This window comes from Alligator mississippiensis, chromosome 5 (genome assembly GCF_030867095.1).
Source record: "Alligator mississippiensis isolate rAllMis1 chromosome 5, rAllMis1, whole genome shotgun sequence".
Classification (NCBI taxonomy): Eukaryota; Metazoa; Chordata; order Crocodylia; family Alligatoridae; genus Alligator; species Alligator mississippiensis.
The window spans coordinates 2731293-2758968 of record NC_081828.1 but is presented as its reverse complement, the minus strand read 5'-3'; the positions used below and the strand labels follow the sequence as shown (position 1 = coordinate 2758968).

Below are 27676 nucleotides of genomic sequence, written 5' to 3'. Positions count from 1 at the left end.
CTCAGCCAAGGCGTATGTACGCTCAAGAGGAGGGCAAAGGAAGTGCTGCAGGGACGTCTTTCAGGGAAAAAAAATGCAACATCGACGTCAACTCATGGGAGGCTATCGCCCAGGACTGCCCCAAACGAAGGAAGAATCTGCTGCAGGAATCTCAGTACTTTGAAACCTCACAACACCACCAGGAGATGGAAAAGTGGGAGCGGCAGAAACACCGTGTCATGGACCAAATCAAGAATCCAGCACCACCCGCCCCACGTGGAAACGCACGTCTGAGCGACAGTACAGTCTGTTGGTCCTGGAGAGGCCTCTTCACGCATCTTCGGACACACGGATAAGACAATCGTGGAAAACAACTGCGGGGGATTGGTTGCTGAAGGATACTCCTACTAGATTGCTATAGCAGTAGCATAGCGAGTAGTTGCTAGTCCAACCTAAGGAGTCAGGACTGAATTTAGAGTCTGGACACCCAAAACATTTACATCTGGGGTGGATGCAGAGTGGGTGCAGCTGTATCCCCCTGACTCCTGCTCCACCCAAAGTTTAAAACCAATTGCACGGCAGTGGCCGCATTTCTAATCCGACAGGGCTGAGAGAGTCAGTTGACTTCATGGAGCATTAAAATCTACCCAATTCCTTCCAAACTCTTCACAGCACAGGTGTTAATGTCCTTCTCTCCATTTTAATGGCCTTTTTTTAAAGTTTCACCAAATAAACTAACCTTTGTTCTGCAATTCTGCTGCCCCTTCGCTCCTCCTGGTATGTCGTTCTTATTTCACAGCCTTGCTGACTGTTTTCAACTCATACCAACACGCTGTATTTGTTTTTGCATCAAACTTAAACTGAACAATTTTATCCCTAAGCCCTACTAGTAAAGCTTCCAGTTCCTTTTTACCTGGAGGAGGATTTGTTGTGTTACATGCGATGATGCACCTCGCCATCTGCACTCCCCCTTTCAAAATCCTAGATCCGCCCATCGGGGTGTAGCCTTGCCACTTATATCGGTGTAATCCCCCTCTCTTACACACGTAAGGAGCAGAGCAGACATGTGACACCAGTGTACCATGCTACTACAACCTGGTGTCCTAAAGCACCAGGCAGGGCAGCTGAGCCTGTTTGGGTAATTACATTAGTGTCAACAATTCAGTAATTACACTAGTGTGGTGCGCAGGTTTGTTATTACCCTGAAATAGAATAGTTTTCTGATAGCATACTGTTAACAATAATTTGGATTATTAAGAAGTATTAGCTTTACAGCTGAATACAAGGCATGACCTGTGGCCTATGTAGTGCGCAGGTTTGTCATTACCCTGAAATAGAATAGTTTTCTGATAGCATACTGTTAGGTTTACAATAATTTGGATTATTAAGAAGTATTAGCTTTACAGCTGAATACAAGGCATGACCTGTGGCCTAGTAATGCAGCTGACCACAAGGCAGAATGATAGCTAGGCCTTTGCTTGTGTCAAGTAATCGTTTTAACTGCAACAAGCATTTTCTGAGTTAAAAAGTGAATCTGTGTCTGTGTGCTAAAAAAATCAGCTACAGCAAGAAGTAAGATAAGACAGAGAAACCATTGTTTTGAGCTTACTGGTTGTGTCCTTGAGAAGTATCTTCTACTGTGTAAGGTTTTGCTAACATAATGTTACTGTTACTTAACTTTTAGCTTTTAAAAAGTGCTAGTTCAGCTTAATAGAAATATGCTGTTACAAAGATTTGTAGAGCACCGCCCCAAGTATTGCTTTTTGTTAACCATATAGTCTCGCTTTGTTGTAAGAAGTATAAAAGATCGCCTCACCCTTGAGGGGGGGCCATTTTGCCTTTTGCCGGCTTTATGGTCTTTGCTCGAGCAAATAAACAGCTGTCTTTCTTTACCCGCGTTGTCTGTCAATCAAATTACAGCTAGACAACAGACCTTAGGGAGGTTTCTCCCACCACACCTAGCAATGTTGCTGACCACAAGGCACAATGATAGCTAAGCCTTTGCTTGTGTCAAGTAATCATTTTAACTGTATTAAACATTTTCTGAGTTAAAAAGTGGATCTGTGTCTGTGTGCTGAAAAATCAGCTGCAGCAAGAAGTAAGATAAGACAGGGAAGCCATTGTTCTGGGTGCAGTGGTTGTGTCCTTGAGAAGTATCTGCTACTGTGTAAGGTTTTGCTAACATATTATAATGTTACTGTTACTTAACTTTTAGCTTTTAAAAAAAGTGCTAGTTCAGCTTAATAGAAATATGCTGTTACAAAGATTTGTAAAGCACCGCCCAAGTATTGCTTTTTTGTTAACCTTTTAAGTCTTGCCTTGTTGTAATAAGTATGAAAGATCCCCTCACCCTTTACGGGGGGCCATTTTGCCTTTTGCTGGCTTTATGGTCTTTGCTCGAGCAAATAAACAGCTGTCTTTCTTTACCCGCGTTGTCTGTCTATCAAATTACAGCTAGACAACCAACCTTAGGGAGGTTTCTCCCACCACACTAGTGTCAATTATGCCAATAGAGGCATCACTTCCACCATTAATTTGGGAAAAGCCACTTGTTCCCCACCACCACTTACTGCTCCATGAGCATCTCCCTGGGATAACTGGTTGTCTGTCTGCTTGGGACCCCAGGGTAATTTACATCTGCATCTAAATGGTGTGCATTCAAGCTCACAACTTGTCACGCCGTGCAAGGTCGGTGCGGTGGAGCAATAGAGCACAGACAGGAGAGGAGCAATCCTCCCACCACGTGCTCCAGGCTCCACGTGCGCCACAACGCAAGCATCCTGCAGACCACCGCGCATGCGCACTGAGGGCCCCCAGTCACCCTAGGCGCATGCGCACTGATACAGCGGCCGGCTCCACACACACCGCCCCATCACGTGATAGCAGGGGCTGTCGGGAACCCGGAAGCAGCCCCTTTTCGCACTGAGGTGGGGAAGTAGGCTCCGCTTACAGCGATTCCCGTGCGCCCCTTCCCCCACAGCATGGCGCGGGGAGTCCGCGCCGCGCTCGGCCGCCACCCGGACGGCTGTAGCGCGGGGAGCCCGCGCGCTCTGATAGCGTCACCGCCCCCGATACGTCACACTCCGAGCGCCCGGAGCGTCTGCAGCGCCCCACCCCCACCCGCACCCCGGCGGGGCGCTCTGAGGTGAGTGAGGCGCGGGGCCTGTCAGCGCGTGCTGAGGGGGGGGGGAGGGGGTCCTCGTGGCGGACGGGTCCTGAGCCGTCCCGTGCGTCTCTCCGCAGGTTGCAGGGGGTGGAGGATGCGCGGCGGTCCCCCGCGCCATGGCCTGTCCGCGGGCCGGCCCCGGCCCCGGCCCCTGGGGCGCAGACCAGCACGCGCGGCTGCTGCTGGCGCAGATGGACAGGCTGCGCCGCGCCCGGGACCTCTGCGACGTGCAGCTGCAGGTGGGCGACAAGGCCTTCGCGGTCCACCGCCTGGTGCTGGCGGCCGGCAGCCCCTACTTCGCCGCCCTCTTCACCGGCGGCATGAAGGAGGCCTCCAGGGACGTGGTGCAGATCCGGGGCGTCGAGCCCGGCGCCTTCCAGCTGCTCCTGGATTTCATTTACACAGGTAGCGCGGCGCGTGGCCGGCGGCGACTACAGCGCAGGCAGGCGGCCGGCATCCGGGGCTGCGTCGGCAGGAGCGCTGCCAGCACATCGAGGCAGTGATCCTTCCCCTCTATTCTGCACTGGGGAGGCCACATCTGCAGTCCGGTGTCCAGCTGTGCGCCCCTCACTGCAGAAAGGATGTGGGCACACTGGATAATTCATAACGAGAGTAATTTGGGGGTTGAGGCACGTTGACTGGTGAGGGGAGGCGGAGGGAAGTGGGCTGATTGAGTCTGCAGAAGAGAAGACCGAGGGGGATTGAATAGCAGCCTTCACCTCCCTGCGGGGGGTTGCAAAGAGGATGGAGCTGGGCTGGTCTCAGTGGGGGCAGACGACAGAAGGAGCAATGGGCTCAAGCTGCAGCAAGGGAAATTTGGGTTGGATATTAGGAAAAACTTTCTTATTAGGAGAGCACTAAAACACTGGAAAAGGTCACCTAGGGAGGCAGTGGACTCTCCATCCTTGCAGGTTTTGAAGACCCAGGTAGACAAAACCATGTCTGGGATGATGCAGTCGGGGCTGGTCCTGCCTGGAGCAGGGGTTGGACTAGATGTGACCTCCTGAGCTCCCTTCAACCCTCATTTTTTATAATTCAGGTGCCTTCTTGTTTCTGCTGAGCCTTGCAGCTGAGGGTGCCAGCCTTTAAACCTAGGCTGGGAACATCCTTGTAAAAGTACAAAGGGAATTAGGCCTCGACTGCAGTCCCTTCCCCCCCTAAGGTTATCTCAAGGCATCTCTTGGAAAGCACTGGCACTTAGTTTCACTCTTTTTTTTGGCCTACAGAATAATAATAGAGCAGGTTTTTTTTTTTTTTTTTTGAATGTAGAAAACTCAGAAAGACCACAGCCATGGATTTCTGTTTGAAATCTCTCGGTTCTCCTGAATTATGCTTGTAAACCGAACAGTGCTAACGTTGGGTGTCACCCTTGAAAGAGTCTCAAGACACTCGGTTCTGTGGCTCCCCGGTTGAGAAGCATTGCATTGCTGGCTCGGAGGGGAAGTAGATGGTCTCCAAAGTTAACTTGCTGTCTAAGCGCTGCATGCATCGTTCTGTTAAGATGACAACAGAATCGGTGCTTTTGTAGCTGGGGGATATTTGGTCATATGTCTTGCTTACTATGAAAGTGAGTTTCCACTGAACTTTTGGACATACATAATGCTGTGCACATAAATCTATGTATTACTAAGAAGGTAGTGACCAATTAAAATTGGCCTCTGTTTATTTTTATATTGGCCTTCAGTAATGATAGTAGCCATGTCTGGCTGCTTCTGCTGCAAGTGCCTTATACTTTCTTTCATAATGCATGTCCTCCCTGACCTAGTGTGGAGGAACACTCCTCTCTGCCATTTCAGGAAACATTTCTGCTTCTGCTTTCACGTCTTTAAGTCAGCAGTCAGTCATGAGCACTAAGCTGAGGGATATCCAGTATTACCTGATATCTATTTGTGTTTTATTTAACATAGCTATTTAAAAAAAAAATAAAAAAAAATTCAAACCTTTAAGTTGCCTGTATTGGTAACTTTGTGTTTAACAGGTTATTACTATTGTCTTCCTCTTTTCCTCATTCATACTTTTCCATAACTTTAATTATATTCATAATGCCATTAAAATCACATTCCTTTCAGGATCAGGGCTTAAATAGAGGGAAGGAGGGTTGGAAGTGTTTTTTGTTGCTTGCTGTTGAAGAAGCAATATGTGCATTTATAGGTGTAGCATAAAAGTATGGTTATGGCGGTGGTTCTCATCCTTATTTTTTTATTTTTTAATGGAGAGAAGGACATAACTTGCCATGCCTTGCCCCTCCCTTCTCCCAGAAGTAGTTTTCCTTCTGATCTGGAATGAATTCCTTATAAAGTTAACATGCACCAAGTGATGCAGCAGCCTTGTCCCTGTTCTTCAGTGGTGGTTAGGCTTGCTTTTTTGCATGGTGGGAGCAGTCAAAAGCAGCGGATGTGTCTGGGTGCTGCAGTAGTGTAAAGGTGACAGGGGGCTGTGCTCAGTGCCTGCTCACCCAGCAGCACTTCAGACAGAGGGGAAAGAAGCAAGGTTCCCTTTGCAGCCTCTCTCCTCCTGCCCCCTATTGTGTGGCAGCCTACTTTGTTAATCCTTGTACAGCCAAACTAAAGGTTTTGCAGCCCCCAATCTTCACGCAAATCAGTGGCAGCTGTGAGAGGCTTAATGCAGCAGAGGGTGAGCCATTGCAGTGGCAGGTAAGCTCTGTCCGGCCTGCCCACCGCTGGTCCGCTATGCTGAACACAACCCTCTTTCCAACCTTGTCAGCCCCCTCCTCCCCCCTTCCCTGCCCAAGAACTGCCTGTGGAGTGCTGGGTTTTTCCTTGGTTTGGGATTAGGATGCTTCATTTCAAGTGGTTTCAGCCCTGCCAATAGTATTTAGTTTCTTACTGCTTTTATTATATCTGTGTCTGTGATAACAAATGGATGCAGGGTAAAGATTTAAACACATTGTATTCTGGTCAGATGTTTGCTGTATTACTTCAGTGGTTCTCAACTGGGACACTATGACATTCAGAAAAGTTGTAGAGGGGTACCTTGAACCTAAACAGGTTGAGAGTCACTGGATTATAGTAAGCAAAATGTTGTTCGTTAGTAGATAAGTTACTTAATGTAACCATGCAGCAAAAAAGCAATAACTTCTCTTTGAAGCAGAAGAGATCTTGGTTTGTATTTACCAATTGTCTTAATTTGTCTGAAAGACAAATTAATGCACCTTACTGCATTGGTGAACAGGCTGTATTGTTGGAAGTCAAATGCATATTTTGTTCAGAACTTCTAACCAAGTTGAATATGCTAGTTAAGACGCTACATTATCCTAATATCTAAAATGGCCTGCTTGACATGTCATCCTTTGCCCACAGGAATAGTGAACATTAATGAAAATAATGTTCAGGAGCTGATAGTAGCAGCAGACATGCTTCAGCTGACTGAGGTTGTGGATCTTTGCTGTGAATTTCTAAAGGGACAGATCGAGCCCCTGAACTGTATCGGACTCTTTCAGTTCTCTGAGCATATCGCCTGCCATGACCTTATGGAATTCACTGAGAATTACATCCATGCTCACTTCCTGGAAGTTCTGAGTGGTGAGGAATTTCTGGCTTTAACAAAAGAGCAACTTATTAAGATCTTGCGAAGTGAGGATCTTAGCATAGAGGATGAGTACCAGGTTTTTGCAGCTGCAATGCAGTGGATTTTGAAGGACCTGGGAGGAAGAAAGAAACATGTGGTAGAAGTGCTGGAGCCAGTTCGATTCCCTCTGTTACCACCACAGAGACTCTTAAAATACATTGAAGGTAACTTTGGAAGGGGTGGCCCTTGGTTAAAGACTGCTGTGTTTTGCTTTTTCCAGTTTCTAAGTACACTGAATTGCTCTGATTTATAAGTTTGTCTCTTTTCTGAAGATTGAACCTGAAAATGTAGGATTGACTTACATGCAGGGTTGAATTTATAATAGGAGCAATATGGTAAGAAGCAAACTTAAAAGAGTCATACAAATGAACCTGTGTTTAATATTTCAAAACAGCTTCTGGGAAACTTCTGGCCCGAAGTGTGCTAAGCCTGCAGAGATGTCTTAACTTGTCCACTTTAGACTACATGTCCCAACCCACAAGTGGCTCTTTGATTTGTCACATATGGCCCTTATGGAAAGTTCGACCAGAACATTTATTTTTTGTTAATTGGCATGCATTTGGTATGTCTTTTCTGGAACTGCAAATGGTCCACATGATGGTATTATTTGTTTCTTTTGTACTGGAGTGCGTTTGCCAGAATTCACCCTGTATTGTACGTGTGCTTGTTGTTCCTCAATTAATATGGACTGTGCATGTGGTTCCTGAGCCAGTTAGGCTGGTTGTCACTAGCCTATCTTTCTGAGAGGCTGGGAATAATTGCTGCCTTGTGCGTCTGTCCTCTGGGCTGTAGTTTTTATTGAAAATATATTTTTATTTTTCTCTTCTTCCTCCATTTTTTTTTCAAGGAGTTCCAGATTTCAGCCTCCGGGTGGCTCTGCAGACCCTGTTGAAAGAATATTGTGAAGCCTCTAAGTCTCCCAAAGAGAACAAGGTCAGCAGTTTTCTGCAAACTTCTAAAGCTCGTCCCCGGAGGAAAGCCAGGAAGTACCTTTATGCAGTAGGTTAGAATCTAGTTGCTTGAACCTTTTGAAAAAACGACACCAAGCACATGCATCTGTGAACTGGTGTTTTGTGTTGCGGTACAAATCTTTTAAAACTTGTATCAAAAGATAAATGACAAAATAATTAAATGTTATGTATGCAATATGGGGGCTGTATTGTCTGATTGCAGTTGTAAGCAATGTGTTGATTAGTAAATCGCTCCCAGGTGAGGTCCTGGAAGACTGGAAAAGGATCAACGTGGTCCCTATCTTCAAGAAAGGGAGGAGGGATGACCTGGGGAACTATAGACCAATCAGTCTAATGTCCGTCCCTGGAAAAATCCTAGAGAAAATTGGATTTCTCTTTCTTTACAGTTTGTGCGCGTTCAGGGTCTGGAACACCCCCCCCCCATCCCTCCTCGAGGTTGTGCAAGCACCTACTCTGGACTCTTTTAAAAAAAATCTGGATATTTTTCTTGCTGGGATCATTTGATCCCAGCTGACTTCCTGCCTATGGCAGGGGAGCTGGACTCAAAGACCTCCCAAGGTCCCTTCCAGCCCCTAATGTCTATGAATAAATAACTGGAGAGTATTATCAATCCATTCATATTTCATTTTCTTGAATGCAGTGTTGCAGCCTAAAGTAATTTTTCAGAATCAGTTGCCCCAAGCATAGAACAGTACGGCACTGTTCAGAAGTAAAATGCACGCAGGAAGCTTATGCCCTGTACTGTTACATTTGTCATTCTTCCCCTTTTTGAAATGAGTATTTTTGGGCCTGGCTGAAAAGTCAGGCCTTTTGTATTTTGAGTTGCACTTAAACTTTTTGTTTGCAGTGTTCATTAATATGTCCATCCTCTGAAATGGAGGTAGTATAGAAGCTCTTACTAATAGTGGAACAGGCAAATGAACGGAAGAATGAAAGAATTGAAGAACCATCGTGAGATTGAGTTCAGAAGTCATATAACATTATTTTGCCCTTTTCTAGAACTTTTCATTCGTTCTGTCTCCAAGATGTTTTACAAACTTTATACCTAAATCTCCAAAGTATGCAATATATTCATTGTTTGTTTGTTTTTTAGGTGTGAACAGTGAGCCAGAAATAAATTGACTTAGCCAAGGTTTCACACAAATGTTGTTGATTCAAGAATAGATGTCTTGTACCCTGAGGCTCACTGGTCCATCAGGCACTTTGTAAATCTAAGGGAAAATTTCCTTGCAGTTACACACAATAATGTACATTAGCTGCTTGTACTAAGAGGAGTTGATATCCTACTATTAGAGCAGTTGTTCGGAATTCCTAAATATGTGGGAATAACCGGTGTGTTGATTGAATCCTGAGGTTTTGATATCTCTGGATTACTTTGTAAGAGTTGAGCTGCTGCATTAGATGTGGGAAGAACCTTGCAAAGGAAGAACTACTTCCTGACGTCATGCTTTCTCTCCCTGTTGCCTAGGTGGATATACAAGATTGCAGGGGGGGCGTTGGAGCGATGGCAGAGCCCTCAGTTGTGTGGAGCGTTTTGACACATTCAGTCAGTACTGGACCACTGTGTCCTCCCTTCACCATGCTCGGAGTGGGCTCGGAGTAGCAGTTGTAGGCGGAATGGTCTATGCTATTGGAGGTAAGAAATGCATTAGTTATGAGCGTCTATAAGCCGGTGGTTTTGTTTTCCTCAGGATGTAAGGCAGGGGTTGGCAACATAGGGCTTATGAGCTGGGTCTAGCCCATGGAGCCAGAATGCTTTGCCTCTGTTTGCACCTGTGCTGGGATTGGGGATGAGCAGCGGGGAGCTGTGCTGGAGTCGGGCAGCTGGAAACTGTGCCTGCATCGCTGCCACTTTTCCTTGTTCCCTCCTACCCCGTTACAGTTTGGGTGCAGCTTCCAGCTAGTGGGGAACTGAGCCAAGGCTATGCAGCTTCCAGTGAAGGGACCAGGGAGAAGTGGCAGCAGCTGCACAGCACAGCTCCTAGCAGTTTAGCCCTGGCATGGCTGCAGATAAACCCACCTTGAAGCCACCCAGCCTGCACTAGACTGGAGCTGGATTGCTCTGCCCCTTGGCTTTTAAGGGTTGCCAGCCCCTGATGTAAAATATTTGGACAACTAAAAATTCTTGGAAAGACTGATTTGCTTTAGAGTTGGCATCTTTCATTGTTGGGACTTATTTTTGAATGCTGAAGTATATTTTGGGGAACATCTCGTATCATATTATTTTCTTAATCATATGTTGGATACTTATTGTATGATCATTATATTTTTTCACTGTGGAAGTGCAGGTTTTTTGTTGTTGCTATTCTGTTGGTATTGATATGAGCAATCTCATCTTTCTAAAAAACAAAACAGGTTAAAAAAAAGGTGCCTTAACAGTCAGGAAAATCTGAGTGAAACCTGCGTTAACCTAGGGAGAAACTGGACGTGCACCAGTGCTGCAGGCTTAGATCTGACCTGGGTCTGGCTTCTGGATTTTTGTTTGTACTTTTGGGGAGCAAGTTACTACTTGCTCTATGTGTGGCTGTTTATTGCTGTTGCTTCAGTTTGACACCATAGGACTGTCTTCAAGAATTCTTATGTTTTCATTCTTCCAGTACATGGCATTAGGTACAAAAGGCAGATTAACAGAATTGTTATGAATAACACTTTAATATACTATAAACTACAGTTGGAAACATTCCTTTTCTCATCTGTTTTTGCAGACAATGTGGATGGCTCTGCCACAGAGTGAAGTGGCAGTACTTTGTATGTATAGAGAAAAGAAGCTTAAATTCAATAAACATAGTCTTAAAATCCCTATTTTGTCCTATTAAGACTAGTAAAAATACCACAGCATGCAGTGCTTCGCTTAGAATTGCAATCTGCAATATTTCACTGTGAATGCTGGTTGAGGGAATTGTTGCTTAAAATGCCTTGCAGTGATAATTCAATTCCCTGGTTTAGTTGCATTTGCACTCTAGCAGTTTGAGGGCAAAGATTCAGATACTGCCCAGGAGCTTCCTTGTGGCAGAAGCAGAATAGCATTGGTATGTCTGCTTTTGCAGACCATTCAAACACAACCATTTCTTGTTCTCTCTTACTTTCAAGGTGAAAAGGACTCAATGATTTTTGACTGTACGGAGTGCTATGATCCTGTATCTAAGCAGTGGACAACAGTAGCCTCCATGAACCATCCTCGGTGTGGACTTGGAGTGTGTGCATGCTATGGTGCTATATATGCTTTGGGTAACTATTCTAGTTCCTCTGGTAAAACTGATTTCAAAGCCATTAGTTCACTAGATTAAATCAGATTAAGGATTTTTAATGCTAAAATCCTGTAACAATGAGATTTAAAAATCTACTGCCACGTGTTCAATGACACACTTTCCCTCCTAAAATGCCATAGATCCTTGGCAGCTGATGTAAGTTTGTGTGAATGCATGTACAGACACGTTCTCATTTCCAAGAAAAGCATCACAGTCAGCTCGTGGAATAATATGTATTGGAGCCATTGTTAAAGTCCAAAATGTGTGTGCACAAGTCATAGTCTCCTCCTTAAGAAACATTCCAAAATGTGCAGTAAAACTTTCCACTTTTCTGAGTCTCTCTTGCAAACATTAACCCAGCCTTATCACCTCCTGTGATGTGGGTGTGTGCTTGTATCTAATTCACAAATGAGAAGATGGAGACGAAGATTGGAATGATTTGTCCAAGCAGGTCTGTTGCAGAGTTGGGTGTAGCACTCGGGTGTGCTCTACCCTATTCTTTATCATTACTCTCATTCAGTAAACAACATACAGAAGGAAGAACTGACACAGGCTGCCAGCCATACTTTTAAAAATAATTAATGCCTGTTTGCTTGTGACCCAGTAGTGCTTCTGGTCTTGTATAAAAGGATCTAGAGTCTTCGAAATTTTCCTTCTTGAGAGATGAGGTGTATCTTAATTCGATTTTTTTTTTTTTTTTTTTTGAACCAAACACTGAAGTGTAACGAAGAAGTAACAAACACTCAGATTGTGTGTAACTTTGAACATAGAAGAGACTTGATATGAACAAGGGAGGAATGAAACAGACCAGTAATGTGTAGAGTTCAGTATTTTGTCTCTCAAATCAGCCAATTCCACATGTTTCATGTACAAGTCAGTGCAGGTAATTGTCCAGTGTTAATAACAAATTGTCTTCTCTAAACCCAGCTGGTGATTGGTTTCACCCCTAAAACGTAGCTGTTGCTGACCTTACGATTGGCTTGTTGGCTACTAGGCACATGCAGTTAGTATTGAATCATACGGAATTAACCTCCAATAATGTTCTCTGAGTGCTGTTTGGACTCTGAATCTCTTGCAGTTAGTTATTTAATCTGTGTGGTTTTGGTATTATCCCATTATGAATGTTGATTTCTCTTGTGTATAAGTGTACAACTCGCTGAATCTTGCCTCGGAAATCTTTGTTCCAAGGGCACGTTCACATCTATAAAAGCGGGCAGTGCTGGGGGAGAACTGATCTGTACTTCTGTGCCATTTAACTCTTCCTGCCTGTTTGCTTTTGCTTGCAGGAGGATGGGTTGGAGCTGAGGTTGGCAACACAATTGAACGATTTGACCCAGAAGAAAATAGCTGGGAGGTGGTGGGCAGCATGCCTGTGCCACGCTACTATTTTGGGTGTTGTGAAGTGCAAGGTGAGCATTCTTGGACATAACTTTATTGATGCTGTATAACCAGTAGTTCTGAGAGCAGCTCTGTTGCACCAAGAGTTTGCATTCGAGTCATGGATTCCTACATCTGTCTTGTCTTGCAGCTCTGTAAGATGACTTGATTTTTGTGCTGTCAGTTATGTGAATGTATGTATTGGTCTCTCCCTTCCATTTCTCCTTCTAATACTTTTTTTTACTTCTGTAGAATTTGGGGTACATAAAGGTCTGCAGTCTCCTAACAAATATATAATTAAGAGACAATAATTAATAAATCAGTTCAGAAAACTCTTCCATTCTCTGTCAGTTAGCCTTTGCAATGACTTTAAATAGCTTTCCTAGGGTGCATAAGTAGTCCAGTATTTTCAAGGCTGCTGTAACTGCATTTTTATATTACGCAGTCTGTGGTTTAAAAAAAAAAAGGTTTCAAAAGACAAATGTGTCACATGTGAGGTCTGAATGCAGATGTTTATTAACATTCATACAAGGAGTTGCCGTCTTCTAAAATTTCCACTGTACCCTTAATCAGTCAGTGACTGCTCTGACCAAAGATCCATTGTTTAACCCAGGAAATTCGTGGTTTCTGTAGGCTACTTCTGGGCAACTGTGGGATCTTGGCCTGTGATCTAAGCTAATTTTTAAGACGAGAAGGAAATCTATATTGTGCAATATAAAGCAAAACTTGCTTTGTTGGTTTCAGGCAGTTACATTATGATGTCTCATGTTTTACTGTTAGACTTAATAAGACGAAATCCTGTCTCTCCAGGTCGAATATATGTTGTTGGGGGCATCAGCAATGAAGTAGAACTGTGTTCTGTTGAAGTCTACGATCCGAGATCCAAACGCTGGTCTGAGCTTCCTCCAATGAGCACCCGAAGAGCATACCTTGGTGTAGCTGCCCTCAATGACAGCATCTATTCTGTTGGAGGATGGAATGAGACTCAAGAAGCACTTGCTACTGTGGAAAGATATTCCTTTGAAGAGGTAGGCTAGGGAACTTGGGAAACATAATTTCAGTTATTTTATGGATAAAGATGTTAAGTAGGCAGTTTACCCTTGTAACTGTTTTAAATCTTGGACATTACATAGGTGGGGAAAACAAGTAGAATTCAGACCAACATTTTAAAATAAACTTCATGCAGTCCGTAATTTTAATGGAAACTGTGTTTCGGGGACCTGAGAGCAGTGTCTATTATTCTATCGGGACCTGAGATTCTTGCTGATCTGTCGAGTCATAGTTGATAGGGGCTGGAAGGGACCTTACAGATCGTCGGGTCCAGCCCCCCTGCACATGGGCAGGAAAGACTGCTGGGATCAGATGATGTTTTTTGAAGATCGCCAGGGTGGGTGACTGTACCACCTCTGGGGGAAGCCTGTTCAAATGCCTCAGCACATGGCTTGTAAAGAAGGTTTCCTTATGTCTAGCCTGAAGTGATCTTCAGTCAGCTTGTGCCCATTGTTTCTCATCCTGCCCTGGGGGGCCCTGGTGAATAGATGCTCCCCCAAACTCTGATGTACACCCCTGATATACTTAGAGGCTGCCACCAAGTCGTCCCCCCCCCCCCCCCCCAACCCCGAGTCTTCACTTCTCCAGGCTGAACAGTCCCAAGTCTTTCAGCCTTTCCTCATGCCTCTTGGTCTGGAGGCCTCGAATCATGTGTGGCCCTCCTCTGGTCTCTCTCAAGCTTCTCCACATCCTTCTTAAAGGGTGGCACCCAGAACTGGACGCAGTACTCCAGCTGCAGTCTCACCAAGGCCAAGTAGAGTGGGAGGATGGCATCCTTTGCCTTACGCAAGATGCCTTGGTGGTTGCATGCCAGTGTTTGGTTAGCTCTGCATGCAGCTACGGCATTGCATTGGTGGCTTATGTTCATTTTGCTGTCAATCATGACACCTAGGTCTCACTCAGTTGTGGTGCTGGCAAGCCTACCACTGCTGAGCCTGTAAGTGTATTGTGGGTTATTTCTGCCTGGGTGGATCACTTTACGTTTCTCTGTATTAAACGTTATCAGGTTGAGGTCCGCCCACTTCACAAACCTGTCCAGGTCATGCTGTATTGCCAGCCTGTCTTTGGGCGTCACCACACTCCCCCATAGTTTGGTGTCAGCAAACTTTGCCAGATTGCTTATAATACATGAATCCAAATCGTTAATGAACATGTTGAAGAGCACTGGTCCGAATACCAAACCCCGAGAGGCGCCACTGGTCACCATGTGCCTTGATGACTCTGTTCCATCAATCAGTACCCTGTGGGTCCTGCCAGGGAGCCAGTTACCTAGCCACCAGACCATGAAGTAGTGGAGGCCGCATTTTCCCAATTTGACCATGAGGACATTGTGGGAGCTGATTTCAATAATTTAACCTCAATCATGTAGCATTTGAAAAGAAAACTCAAAATTACCCAGGAGAACTTAAGTTCACCACCCCGCAGTAAATAGATTCATTATAGATTACTAAAAATGAGAGAGGGAAGCAGTTTTACTATAAAATATCCGGTAGGTTACCCCAGATGCAAGTTAACGAGGCATGGCATTTATTGTAAAACCAGCCTGAGTGATCCCCAGAGTGATTGTTGCTGATTGTACAGTAGGTGGCACTTTTTCTTCTGCAGTAAATACTGCATCAGTGTCCCAGTGTGATCGTAGAAATCACTGCTGTTTTCATAGGTCTGTTTCCTGGATGGGATGTAAAACAGGTGCTGACTACTGTTACTAAATATGATTTCTACGGTACTTTTTGTAAAGAGTAGTCTGGGCAACACTGGTATGTTACCCAATTCTTTTGGGGGTATTTATATTTTTTATTCCCTAAATTTCCCCTGAATTTGCACTGGATGATATATTTTCATTTTCTGCCTTGCTGTGCAGTGTGGTAAAGATGTGCTATCCCAGGGATGACTGAATCCCCTTGGTGGTGAATGTGTCAAGCACACACATGGCATGTGGCCTGGGAATTTGTTTGTTAGTTTTCCCACAGACTTTGTTCTCAGAGGGATCAAGCTCATCTTTGTAAAGTGCTTTCTGATGTTTCAGGATGGAAGGTGCTGTGGACACAGATTCAGACATGATTACAGTAATAAATTATACTAAGTGGTCGTTTTAGATACTTCAGCCTTAATCTTACTCTGGGGAGTCAGGGCTTGTTAACCTCATAGCTGTTTGCTTAATTTTCTCCTCCCTTCCTCTCTCTTCAGGAGAAGTGGGTTGAAGTTGCATCAATGAAGGTGCCAAGAGCTGGAGTGTGCGTGGTAGCTGTAAACGGACTTCTGTATGCCGTAGGAGGTCGAGCTTCCAGTCACGATTTTGCTGCCCCGGTAACCTCCGACACCGTGGAAGTTTATAACCCTCATCTGGACACTTGGACTGAAATAGCCAACATGATCACCAGCCGCTGCGAAGGAGGCGTGGCAGTGCTCTGAAATTATAGGAGGTTTTTGGGGAACTTGCAGAGGAAGGAGGAACACCTGGCTCTTCTGAGACGAGGCTTCATGTTTCTTTGCCCAGGGCCTCACCCACCACCAAGTGCTTTTGTGGAACGGATGGAAGAGCAAATCTCAAGTGGGTTGTAGGGCTTCTCCTTGGCAAAAAGGGATTAATTTCCCTCAAGATTAAAACCAGTCAGTCCATAGACTGTTTCATGAAATACAACGTAGAGAGAAATGATTACAATAAGCTAGCTGAGCGTGAAATGGCTAGGAGCTGTTTGGCAAAGCAGTCCCACCCCCAAGATGATCTTTCCTCCTGGGATAACATTGGTGGGGTAGTCCAATGCCATGGTGTCTCTGTGATGTGGCAAAGCTAGAACCAGGCATAGCTCTTGAAGCCTAGATGATTCCTGTTAAGCAGCAAGGTTTTACCTGAAGCAAAGAGCAGCTTAGCCATTCCGTTACTACTAAAGCGATGGCAGAGAAAGTACTGGGAAGAGCTAATGGGAAAGATCTTTCACTGCTGAATATGCAAACTAAAAATCAACTGGAGGTGAATTTTACTGTGCTAGACTTTCTGGACAAAGGATGTGGTGGTAGGTGACTGCCAATTCTACTTCTTCATTTGTCCTTCAGTAAAGCCCAACATCTTTTTGTTCCTGCTGTTACGGAGAGGTATCACTGAGGCCATCTTTCCTCTATATTGCATCATGTCCATACCTTCTGCCTTCATTTTCCCCCCTTTGCTTAAAGTATCTACCTACACCCACACATGGTAACACAAATACCCTTCTACAGGCTGCTGTTTTCTTTTCCCGCTTCCAAATGATGCCTCTAATTTTGCACTCATGCCTTTTCCAGGCTGAAGCAGAAAGGGCCCATGTAATAGAAGTTGGCTCTGTTCAATTTTAAAGTAATATTACTGGTCTTCATTTCACCATGATCTTGAAGGTCCTATATTTAGCTTGAAAAAAGCTTTTTATTAATAATAACACTTATTTTTTAGCAAATGTAAGTTTGACACCAAATCCAAACTTAAATTTTCCTATTTAATACAAATCCCAGTACTCGAGATGCCTGTTCATGCAGTAGTGTTGTAGTATACTTGCATACATTGGATAAGCATCTTGGGACTTGAGCAATGTGTCCCAAAAGAGAGTATCAGAACTTGCTCTGCACTGTTCTACATCACAAAACCATCATAAAAAATATAGCATGATTGGAAGTCAGCATTCTGTAGATGGAGGGACAGTCACTGTCTCTAGCCCATGGACAGCCTGTGCAATATAAGTTCGTAACAATAAAAGCCTACACTTGACATAATAAGTACTTAAAAATTCACCCACTTGCACATTACAACTAACACCATATGCTGAAGTTTGCTCTATATTGGAGTGTTTGCTTCTCTGATTTTTTTTAAATGGTTCTGGATACTTTTACTTCAGAAAGGATTAACGTCAGAAATCCTTATTCCGTGTTTCTTTAGTTTAATCCAGGTGAGATGGTTTCTAAACTGCTGTAAATTACTCACAGTTAGTTCCATATAATGTTTACGTTCCTCACTCATGATGGAATTATCTTTGCTTTTGTAATAAATAGCATTGCTGCTGCTATCATCTAAAATAAGAGAGACTTTCTTAAGGAAGTCAAAAGTTAGAACAAAGTTAAGTCAAGGAGTGACTAGAAAAATGTACGTTTGCTTCTAAAATAAAATAGTTCCCGTTTCCTCCTTGTAGTGAGATCATTGGATGGAAAGTGCTTTAAATGGCTGTTGTAGTAATACATTCTTGGTAATATGGGAACTGGTGGAGAGTTGCATAGCTACCAGGCCCTGTCTCTCTGTACTGCCCAATTTTTGAAAAGCCAGAAGAGAAAGAGAGAAGGATTTTGTAATCGGATAACTTAAAACTCCTGGCCTTTCTGTGTTATGATCGACTTCAGTTGGGTAATGTAGACTTAATTTATTGGTCTCTCATCCTGTGTGCCTGTTTGCAAATTGCACTTTACTTCCTCCATAACCTGTAAGTTTATCAGTGGTGACTACCAGTATCTGGGGGAACATCTGTTCACCAGAGGGCCCCAAGGGATGATGACATCGAACGGTTATAAACTCCTGCAAGACCATTTCAGGCTGGGTATAAGGAAGAATTTCTTTACTGTCCGAGCCCCCAAGGTCTGGAATAGCCTGCCAGCAGCGGTGGTTGAAGCACCTACGTTGAACACCTTCAAGAGTAAATTAGATGCTTATCTTGCTGGGATCCTATGACCCCAGCTGGCCTGCTGCCCTTCGGGCGGGGGCTGGACTTGATGATCTTCCGAGGTCCCTTCCAGCCCTAATGTCTATGAAATCTATGAAATAACGAAAGCTTGAAATGAACTCTGTTCCCAGAGGCAACCCTGTAATTAAAGGTGCAAAAATGTTAACAAAACTTTAAATGAAAATCCTGGAGTCTGAAGTATGCAGCCAGTATTCTGCAGGAATTGGGACTTATGGTTGCTATTTTTAAGAGATACAGGCTTGTCAAGTTATTGTGTTTGTGTCAGAATGAATAAGTCATAAGTCTTTGAAGTCCTTCTGACTGAAACCCTAATTTTAACTCACTTACTTTAAAAAGAAGTGAAAGACTCATTGTTCTATTGAAGGAACAAGGAAATTTACAGCTGCAGAAGTAGTGTAGGGAAGTAACTTTATTAAACTGCAGACCTTACAGTAGTGAACATTTCCCTCTATTCCCTTGGAAACTAGCATTTAGTAAAACTTCTTTAACTCATTCTTAAATACCCACTGATTGCTATCTTTCTATCTTCTAGCATGTGCACCTGCACGTAGGAATACTAGACCACAACTGAAAATGTACATAGTCCCTCCCCACTTAAATTTCTGCTCTCGCTGGCTGTAACAGGAATGAGGGGCAAGAGAAGACTATCATGAACACCTGTGATGCAGGGTTGACATTTGCTACTTAGTACATTTGCATTCTCTTGACCAGCCTAGAACGTAGTTGCTCAGCTCACGCAGGAGAACAAACTAGCTTGCTTTACAAAAAAAAAAAAAAAAAAGACTCGAGCCCCAAGCCTTCTGCCAAATCTTATGAGTAGCTCTCCTTGTGCCAGTGCACTTTTTTAGCTAAGGTTGTCGGGAAGGTGGGGAAGAGAGTGATTAACCCTGAAGTGCATGTTCAGCCTGGATTGGGTCCTTAGTTAACTTTAATGAGAAGGATCTTTGTGTTGGAAGCCAGTACGTAGTTGTTACAGGAGGCATCTTAGAGAAGGTCCACTTACTTTCGTTTTTTTTTTAAACAGGTGAAGTACAGTTAACCACATTTAGTTGACATTACTGAGGTAAGCACTGATCTCAGCTTGACACCTTTTGTGTACTGCATTCATTATATTATTATTAACTCATAATTACCAATAACTCTTCGATTTCTCTTCAGTTGAAGTTGGGCAAGGGAAGAGTTGCTTTTACCTGTTGCATTGAGCAATTCATAGCCAGCATTTCCAGAAAAACTGCTGAATATACTATGACCTGGCACAGCTCCTTCCAGTCATCAAAAGCACCTACACTGCAGGTGTTGTTCCACTCAGGGAGAACGAACAGGGCTTTTCTCCAAAAGATGTGTAATCTTTATGAAAGCTGTGAGTTCATTCTTCCTGCTGCAGAACTTGTCACACTTCAGTTAAACCACCTATCCCCATCACCACTTTAATATTGAAACTGAGCAATTCAGTTTGAAGACTTGTTTTGCAGCAGGATCCTAAAACCTCACTCAGGGAAGGTGCACATGTCTTGAAAACAGTCTTAATGGTGACAGATGCAAGTCCTTCTTTGCCTTTGATCTCAAATGCACTGCTTTGTATATTGCTGGCTTCCAATTTCCAGTTAAGGTTCTAGGCTGGAAGTGGAAGGAGGTGAAACATTATATTCCCACTAAGACACAATACAGAAACATCTAACAAGTCTCTTCTGTTGAGTTGTTTTGTTTTCATTTGCTCTTATTTTTCTCTGTTACTTAATTGCTTCTCTGGAAGATTGGTCATCTATGCCGTGTCAGCCAGCACTGCCAAAGTACAGCCAGTGCTGTTAAAATTCCCCTTTGAGCTTTAAATCAATCAACAAGGATAAGTAGGAAGGAGGGCAAGGTCATAATGTTTTGCTATGCCTAAACCAATTATCAACATGACTGCAGCTTCACTGAAGTCATTTCAGAAGAGTAAAGCAAGCCAGGCTATTAAAAGGAGGAACTGTACATATGGCCAAATTCAGCTAATCTGGACTCGTAGGGCTGTGTTCTGGGACAGCAAATCCTCACCAGGTTTCTATCTAGAAAAAAGATTATACAGGCTTCACAGGAAACCTGAGTAAATGCCAGCTCAGGGTGGTAAGTCTTTTGGATGACCTTTACCACTGGCACTGAAACAAATGGAATCAGCCCCACGAGTCTGAGGTAAACGGCTGGCTTTGGAGACTTCTTTAGTGGTCTTCATATCGGATCGCAGTAGGCCCAGTTTCTGGGGTTCTGGTTTCTTCAAGTAGTGAGGGGAGATGTTGAAGCCCCAATCCATGGTTTTGCATGCTGGTGCCTGGATGAAGAGTTGGCATTTTGAAGGAAGGGACAAGGTTCCCTGCAGGTAGACACAGAGAGAAGAGCAAGTGATCTTATTCTTTCAGTGTTGCAGCAGTCTGTGAAGAGACAACTTCTGGAGCTGCAAAGACAGAAATTATTAGGAGTGTCTAACTAGCATTTGTTCACTAGGAGAGCCAATTGGATGTACCCAGTCTAGAATTTAAGCCATGTTCTAAAAACTTTTAAGAAGAGTCAAATACTCTATTAACAGTTTGGGGTTTTTTTTCATTCTTCCCTTCACTTAAGCCCCACCTCGCTGGCCCTTCTTTGTATCGATCAAAAGGGGCAAGTCAGACACTTATTCTTAATGTCTTGTCTCTAGATCACAATTTCATGGCTGTGTCATTACAATAGTTTTAAAGAGGAATTTTGAGGTGCCAGCTGCCATCATGCATCCTTTATATCTAAATCCATTGGTAGCTACAGCTGTGAAATCCCACTAACCAGTACAGCTGCAGCTAAACACAGGTTTACATGTTCTGATGTTAACAGGAGTCAGTTACTAGTGATGGATGTAGTAGTAGGCCTACAGTGAAGCCACGTGGTTGAGCTGGGATTCAAATGGAGGAACAGACTATTGGCAGATACCAGACAAGCATTTAGGGAGAAAAATGCTTTGCACTCTTGTACACTGTACAAATGCGGGAAAAGTCACTTGGAAAAATTAAGCGTGATGAAAATGAAACCCATCTGCTATAAAACAGAAGCCAATAGTGTTTAATACAGAAGTCCCTTTCCATTCTATTTAATTATTTCTGGACAAGGTACATACCACTTTAGAGACTTAGTTTGAAAGGTGCAGAGAAGTAACATCACTGTAAGGGGAAACATCTGCCTTATGAGCAGGCCTTAAGGAAATGGAAGACATCTTTTTATTGTGGAGAAGCTGCTGCACATCAGCTTTCATGCAGCTCTTAACAGAACAGGACTTTGATGCAATGGCAAAGAGACCAAGGCAACCGGGGATCTTGTTCTGCTACAGCACCGGTTTCAGACCTTGGGTTGCAACCCAAATGAGGGTCGCGGGGGCAATGCCAGCAGCACCACACCGCACCACATGCCAGGAGCTCCCTCACCCCCGCACTCCAGTCCCAGCAGCAGGGCGCGGGGGGGAAAAAGGTTGGGAACAGCCATGCTACAGCCTTCATCTCCCTTCGCAGCCATTGAGTTATAACATCTTCTGCCTACTTCAGCATTGAGGACTTGCAGACCCATGGCTGGGGACTAGGCAGGCTTATTACAGTGGCGACCTCCACTCACCGTGTCACAGTAGTACCGTCAAAGGATACAGGTGGCTTTTCAGGAGAGAAAGCATTACCATCTGCTCTCCTCACATCCTGGTGGAGTCTACGATTGCTTATTTCACAGCTAACCTTCCCTGAAGGTCATTCCACTACCCACCACCTGTGGACGCGCCTGGTGGCCACACAGCTCGGCCCCACAGCCTAAAGGAATAAAAGAAGGAAAAAAAACCCAAAATCATGAGTCCATTCAGGCAGTAGCTTGTACTCAGCAGGGTAACCAAGCTCTACCATGAGACACACCAAAGTTACTGCATCTGGTTTAGTCTGTTGGAACAACAGTCAGAGAAACCGTTTCGTCTACAGATAGTTAAGCAGATCATTATTTTTCAGACCTGCATCCTGCCGTGTCCAAAAGGCTCAGAGGAGCTAGCTGAGAAATACAATCCGAGAAGAGCCGATCAGGACTGTGCCGCCTCCTTTCTATCCCTGTTCCCGCATCTGCCTGCCTGTGCTACGCCTCACGTGCAGTTAGCTCTCTTCACCATTTCCATCTTCTTCTGGTTTGGGGTCGTGTGTATGGACGAAGAGCGCTGACCCGTGCTGCATCCTGTCGCCAAGCATCCCCCACTTACAGAGGCAGTTTTCCACGTGAGACGTTTCAAGTTACAACGAACGGCACTCACGACGTTTATGAGTTGACGCCGTTTCGACTTCCCAACATCAGTTTTGACGTCACAGCGCTCGAAGCGACTGGACAAGTCTGCTGCGTTGCCCATCTCCCCGGAGAACGTCTGTCGAAACGGCCTTGGCCGCTTCCTTTCAGAAAGGCGACGAGACTCCAGAAAAACCTGCCGCCGAGACTCCAGCCAAGTGCCCTTCAAAAAGTCCAGCAGCGTCACCTCGAAGAAGTCCTTCCAAATCAATAGATCGGTATTGACACTGTAAATACATGATGTAGCTATATTCCCCGTCTACGATTGACTGAGTACAAAGCAGGTCTGCGGGGTGCAGCGCTCGGGGGGGGATGCCCGCGAGGGGGTCCTGGGCTGGGGTCCGAGCCGACACACCACGTCGCTGCTCCACGCCGGCTCCGCACTCCCACCGCCCACGTGGGCCCGCAGCAGCAACAACCGCTTCCGGTGCTCTCGGGGAAGCTTCCGGCAGGAAACGTGCGCTTCCCCCCCCCCCCCCGTGTCCCGGCTGGGAGCACGGACTTGGCACTCGAGTTCCGCCCAGGGGCAGGGCCGTCCTCGCGCTTCCTATCAGCCTGTTTGCTTGTTTGACTTCAGCTCTCCTCCTTCTCCGCACACACTTATAAGGAGAGGGGAGTCGCCGCATGCAAAAGCGCGTCTGTCCCTTTTAAGGACAGGTAGGACGCCCCCCCCCACGTGCGCGCGGCATGCTGGGGCGCGTAGTCTCGAGCGGCGTTGCTCCCTCCGCGCACGCGCGAGCCGGGCCCCGCCCCCGCGGCGGTGGGCGTGGCCCCGCCCCGCCCCCTCCGGCCCCCGGCCGGGCAGGGCCGCGCCGCCATTTTGGGCCGAGCTTTGTTATGGTGGCGGCGCGCGGGCCCGGCCGGTGAGTAGCGGCGCGGGGGGGGCGCGGGGCGCGGCGCCCGGGGCTGGCGGGCGGGGCGCGGGGTCCCGCCGGCCGGGGAACCACCATCCCCACCCCCGAGCGACCGACCGAGCCGCGGGTCCCGGCCGGAGCGGGCCCCAGTCCCGAGGCCTCGCGCCCTGCCCGACCCCGACCCGACCCCAGCGCCGCCGGGGCTCAATCCCGCCTCACGGCAGCCGCTCGCGGCTCAGCACCGTGCCCGGGGAAACTTCCGCGCAGGCGGTCCCCTCTCAGCGCCTTCCCGGGGAGCAGCCCTGGCACACTGCCGCGTGTACACTGCGCCTCTCCGTGCCAGCCGCCCTGGCACGCGCGCGGCTTCCCGGACCTGTGCAGCAAAGCACCCGGCGCCGCGACCCCCGGCCTCTGCAGGCTTCTTCGCAAGCTTTCGGGCTTCGCAGCCTTTCCAGGGGAACTTCTTTGCAAGCTGTCGGGTTTAAATACCTCTTCACGGGAGCCGCCTTTGCCAGCTTTCGGGTTTAAATACCGGTTTCAGGGCAGCCACCTTTGCAAGTTTTGGGGTTTAAATACCTTTTCACACCTTTGCAAGCTTTTGGGTTTAAATACCGTTTTCAGGGAAGCCACCTTTGCAAGATTTCTTGTTTAAATACTTTTTCACTTCTTTGCGAGCTTTCATGTTTAAATACCTCTTCATGGGAACCACCTTTGCAAGCTTTCGGGTTTAAATGCCGTTTTCAGGGAAGCCGCCTTTGCAAGCTTTTGGGTTTAAATACCTTTTCACACCTTTGCAAGCTTTCGGGTTTAAATACCTCTTCATGGGAACCGCCTTTGCGAGCTTTCATGTTTAAATACCTCTTCATAGGAACCACCTTTGCAAGCTTTCGGGTTTAAATGCCGTTTTCAGGGAAGCCGCCTTTGCAAGCTTTTGGGTTTAAATACCTTTTCACACCTTTGCAAGCTTTCGGGTTTAAATACCTCTTCATGGGAACCGCCTTTGCAAGCTTTCGGGTTTAAATACCTGTTTATGGGAGCCGTCTGTGCAAGCTTTCGGGTTTAAATACCTTTTCAGGGAAGCCGCCTTTGCAAGATTTCATGTTTAAATACCTTTTCATGGGAACTGCCTTTGCAAGCTTTCGGGTTTAAATACCTTTTCATGGGAATCGCCATTGAGCCCGAAAGCGTGCCAAAAATGAGATGGGGGGGGGAGGGGGGGGTTGCCATTTCCGAGTCGGTTTAATAAAAGGTCTCGTTTCTGAGCCAAGAATTGCGGGTTTTTTGCGTTCCCTTTCACGTGAAGAAGCATTTTTTTCAAAGCTGGGCCGTTCAGAAACGGTTAAACCGAGCTGAACGCACAAATAATCGAGATGAGAGACTCCGTGGGAGACGCGAAAGGTTGCGCGTGAATTGCAGGCATTGCTAAAAAGCGCTGGTTGGTGACGAAGACACGTTTGGGTCGCGGGAGAGTTGCGGGGGCAGATAAGTGTCGCCTCCTGGATGAACGCAGGTGAACGCGTAGCCGGGTGCGATTGAACGACTGTGCCGTCGTCGTGGGGGCTGCGCGTTGCCGAGCCCCGGGCGAGAGCCGGAGGAGGAGCAGGTGTAGCGCGGAGCTTCCTCCCACCCTGGCAGAGGAGGAAGTAAAACCATTCGCTTTAGAGGAGCTTTTTTTCCTCTGTGTTCATCTCTCACATCGCAGCTAGGAAAACGGCATCTAGCGCCTCCAAAGAAAACTTCTAAAAATCTATTTAGAAACTTTTCCGATCGCATTTTCCTGGTTTATTTTAGTTATTTGTATGAAAGTGAGAACTTTTTGCTTTTAATGTTTGTCCTTGTAGCGTGACGCACGTATTTTCGCCATCTATGCCACAGATGCCAGGCTGGGACTTCAAGTGAAAATATGCAGTAGGAACAGATGGAGGTTTTAAAAAAAAAAAATTGTTTTCATGCAGATGTCTTTAGTAATTCAGATGCGGTATATAATGAATAAAATGAAAGCGCGTATTCTTTCCAATCCACCGGGGAAAAGACTCGACTTAGATTCCACCCTTAGATTGATTTGTTTTACAAATAATGTGCTTTAATGTGGTGGTGTTACTGCTCGAAATGCTAACGTGCGCAGGGGGAAACAGAGCTATTGTAGAGCAGAGTCTTGAGTAAAACTTCTACCAAAACAGTTAAAAATGATGGATTTTGGATAATTATTGGTCTTATTTCTGAAACCATATCAAAATGTATCCTGGTATGCTCACACTTGGCTGGTCTAATAACTTGTTCAGTGGAAAACTCCTGCTTTACGCGGGGCTTAAAAGCTTTCTAGAAGTCAAGTTTTGGGGCTGTTTGTACAAATTAATAGCGAGAGGAAGAACAGACTACAAGTGTATGAGGCCAGGCTTTTTTGTAGGCATAGTGATTGCAGTACGTAAATATGAAGGAGTTTGGGGAACTGGCAAGATTTGTGACTTGTGTGGTGGGAAAAGAAACAACAAATCTGGTTATTCTAATTAGTAATACAAGTACTTGAGAATACCCTGTGTCATCTTTTAAATTAGTCACCGTATTGAACCATTTCCACTCCTGATGCAAAGTCAGCCTTGCTGTATATCTTGCTTTGCGTTGTTTTCACTGTGATGGCAAATGCAGATGTTACCTGGGCCAGGCTTTGCCTTTTCTTGCAAGGGAAAACGTTTGGACAGTCCTGTTGTTTGAGGGAGATGCTTGTACAATGCTTTTCCTCCATATGTTTGGTTTACAAAACTTACTCTCACATTACAGGTAGGAACACAGACGCAGGAAAGAGGCGGTTCCCTTTTCATGGCGGGGTAGTGAGTCATTGCTAGAGCTGTGACTTAGCGCCCAGGTCTCTAGATTTGTACTTCAGTTCCTTATCCTCTGATTGGTTTTGTTCTGTTTGCTTATTCCCAGGAAAACGTGGCCCAGCTTTTTATCATAACCTTTTAAGTGGGAGTTTAATTTCTGAATATGGAAAAATGTTGTGATTCAGTATATAAACTGTGCAGCAGCCTGCAGCATCAGATAAAAAACCCTTTGTTTCAACAGCTTGAAGAAAAACCATTGGCTGAAAAGATTAAAGGTTCAGTCTTGTGTTTGCTCTTTCAGCTTGCTTAATATATGGTAATATTAGTCAGTGATGAAACTCTTGAATTGGCTTAAATGAAGGGTAGGTATGAGAGAGTGTGCGTTTATGTCTGGGCGCAAATAGGGAAAACAGCAATTCAGGACCCATTGCCACTGGAACGTATTGGAGCCCTCATGGTTGCGAAGCGGCTTTTGTTTGGGATTTGTCCCACTCGATGGTTTTCTACCGCGTGCTGTAAAAGCCATACGACCAAAAGGAAGATGGTATTTTGATGTGAGACATTTGATTCCGCACCTTATTTGTGGAACGATTACAAAGCTGTGTAAGCTTCCAGCACGCTGTGTAGATGAGCTTTTTTAATATTACTGAGATGTGTAGGATTTAAAGTTTTACATGAACTGCATTTCGGTTCGACCTTGGAAGCGGTCGTGTTTCCATGAAGAGAGAAGAGCTGAAAGTACTTCAAAGCGACGAGCAGTTCTGTTCATTTATAGATGATCTCGCGTTGCTTGTGTAGCGAAAGGTTATTGTTTGATAAAGAATGCATCTGTATGTCTCTCCAGGGTGCAGAGATCCTAAACGCACCTGCTTTTTACTAATTTGATCTGGCGTTAGACAGATCGTAGCTCTTTGCTGAATATTTGGTGGGCTCCAAACGTTCCTGAAGTCCAGAGGTTCTGATGAAAATGTGTCCAGTTTTGGTGATCCCCTGGAAGAGGTCATTGAAACATGTAATTTTTATTCTTAACATTAATTTAGTCCTGAAATATTTGTGAGAAACACCCTTTGTGAAAGACTGAATCACCTTATCCTGTCAGTTGAGAGCATACGGTCATGTAATCTCGTCTTCCCCCAAAAGTAAGGAAAACAATTTGCTGCTCTTGATCTCTCTGAACTTTACTAGCTAAAACCCTTCACAGCAACTTAAGATATTCTTTGTAAGTTGTGGAGGCAACAAGTCAAATCCACCTCTTTTACCCCTTACAAATCATCTTTCTTTTCACCGTTGTGAGTCTTTTGAAGTACTTGCTTTTGCAGTAAGTGACTGCGCTGTTCGATTCGGTGGAAATGCTTGAATCTTTCAGGCAGGTTTAATTCTTGAACAGTTGTTTACTGAGCTTTGACAGCGTTTTTCTTTTAATGAGCATGGGAGAAACCTGTCGTCTTTGCTTCAAGTATCTTGTGTTTGAAGTTTGACAGTGTACTACTTAACTATATAAAAGCAGCGCTGCGCTTAACAATACAACTCTCAGATTATATTTTTTTAAACGTTGCATTGTTTGCCTTTCAAACACAATGTGAATGCTTCTTGAATTTAAAAGCCTGAAACCCAGGAAA

The 27676-nt window shown here is 45.2% G+C and overlaps 3 protein-coding genes across 6 annotated transcripts in view; 2 read left to right on the top strand and 1 right to left on the bottom strand.

Annotated features, from left to right (window-relative positions):
• Positions 1-2890: 2890 nt before the first annotated feature.
• On the top strand, positions 2891-19758 carry IPP (intracisternal A particle-promoted polypeptide). 3 transcript variants are annotated; one of them, XR_002090929.2, is made up of 11 exons: positions 2891-3124; positions 3223-3550; positions 6466-6897; positions 7581-7736; positions 9173-9340; positions 10795-10932; positions 12239-12361; positions 13140-13357; positions 15567-16393; positions 19101-19139; positions 19235-19758. XR_002090929.2 is itself a non-coding variant. In XM_006265510.4 (9 exons), the coding sequence occupies exons 2-9, from the start codon at positions 3262-3264 to the stop codon at positions 15789-15791; spliced, it is 1749 nt and encodes a 582-aa protein (XP_006265572.2). In that variant the 5' UTR covers positions 2891-3124; positions 3223-3261; the 3' UTR covers positions 15792-17523. The 3 variants fall into 3 exon arrangements, 1 of the variants encoding a protein (XP_006265572.2); XR_002090928.2 differs by having other exon boundaries at positions 19101-19758; XM_006265510.4 differs by lacking the exons at positions 19101-19139; positions 19235-19758 and having other exon boundaries at positions 15567-17523.
• TMEM69 (transmembrane protein 69) lies at positions 18468-24083 on the bottom strand. The gene is given in 6 exon segments (XM_059727641.1): positions 18468-20033; positions 20035-20119; positions 20121-20275; positions 20277-20510; positions 22302-22580; positions 24015-24083. Coding segments are annotated over 6 exon segments (945 nt in total). The 3' UTR covers positions 18468-19910.
• Positions 23171-27676, top strand: part of GPBP1L1 (GC-rich promoter binding protein 1 like 1) — a 40181-nt gene continuing 35675 nt past the window's right edge. For both annotated transcript variants that reach the window (XM_059727768.1, XM_059727767.1), the window contains exon 1: positions 23171-23244. The gene's annotated coding sequence lies outside the window, so the exon portion shown is untranslated. The remainder of the gene's footprint in view (positions 23245-27676) is intronic.

Coding starts and splice junctions, on each gene's coding strand:
- IPP (XM_006265510.4), top strand. CDS start 3,262: ATGGCCTGTCCGCGGGCCGGCCCCGGCCCCGGCCCCTGGGGCGCAGAC. Junction 6,898..7,580: donor ACTCTTAAAATACATTGAAG/GTAACTTTGGAA, acceptor TTTTTTTTCAAG/GAGTTCCAGATTTCAGCCTC. Junction 10,933..12,238: donor TGGTGCTATATATGCTTTGG/GTAACTATTCTA, acceptor TTTTGCTTGCAG/GAGGATGGGTTGGAGCTGAG.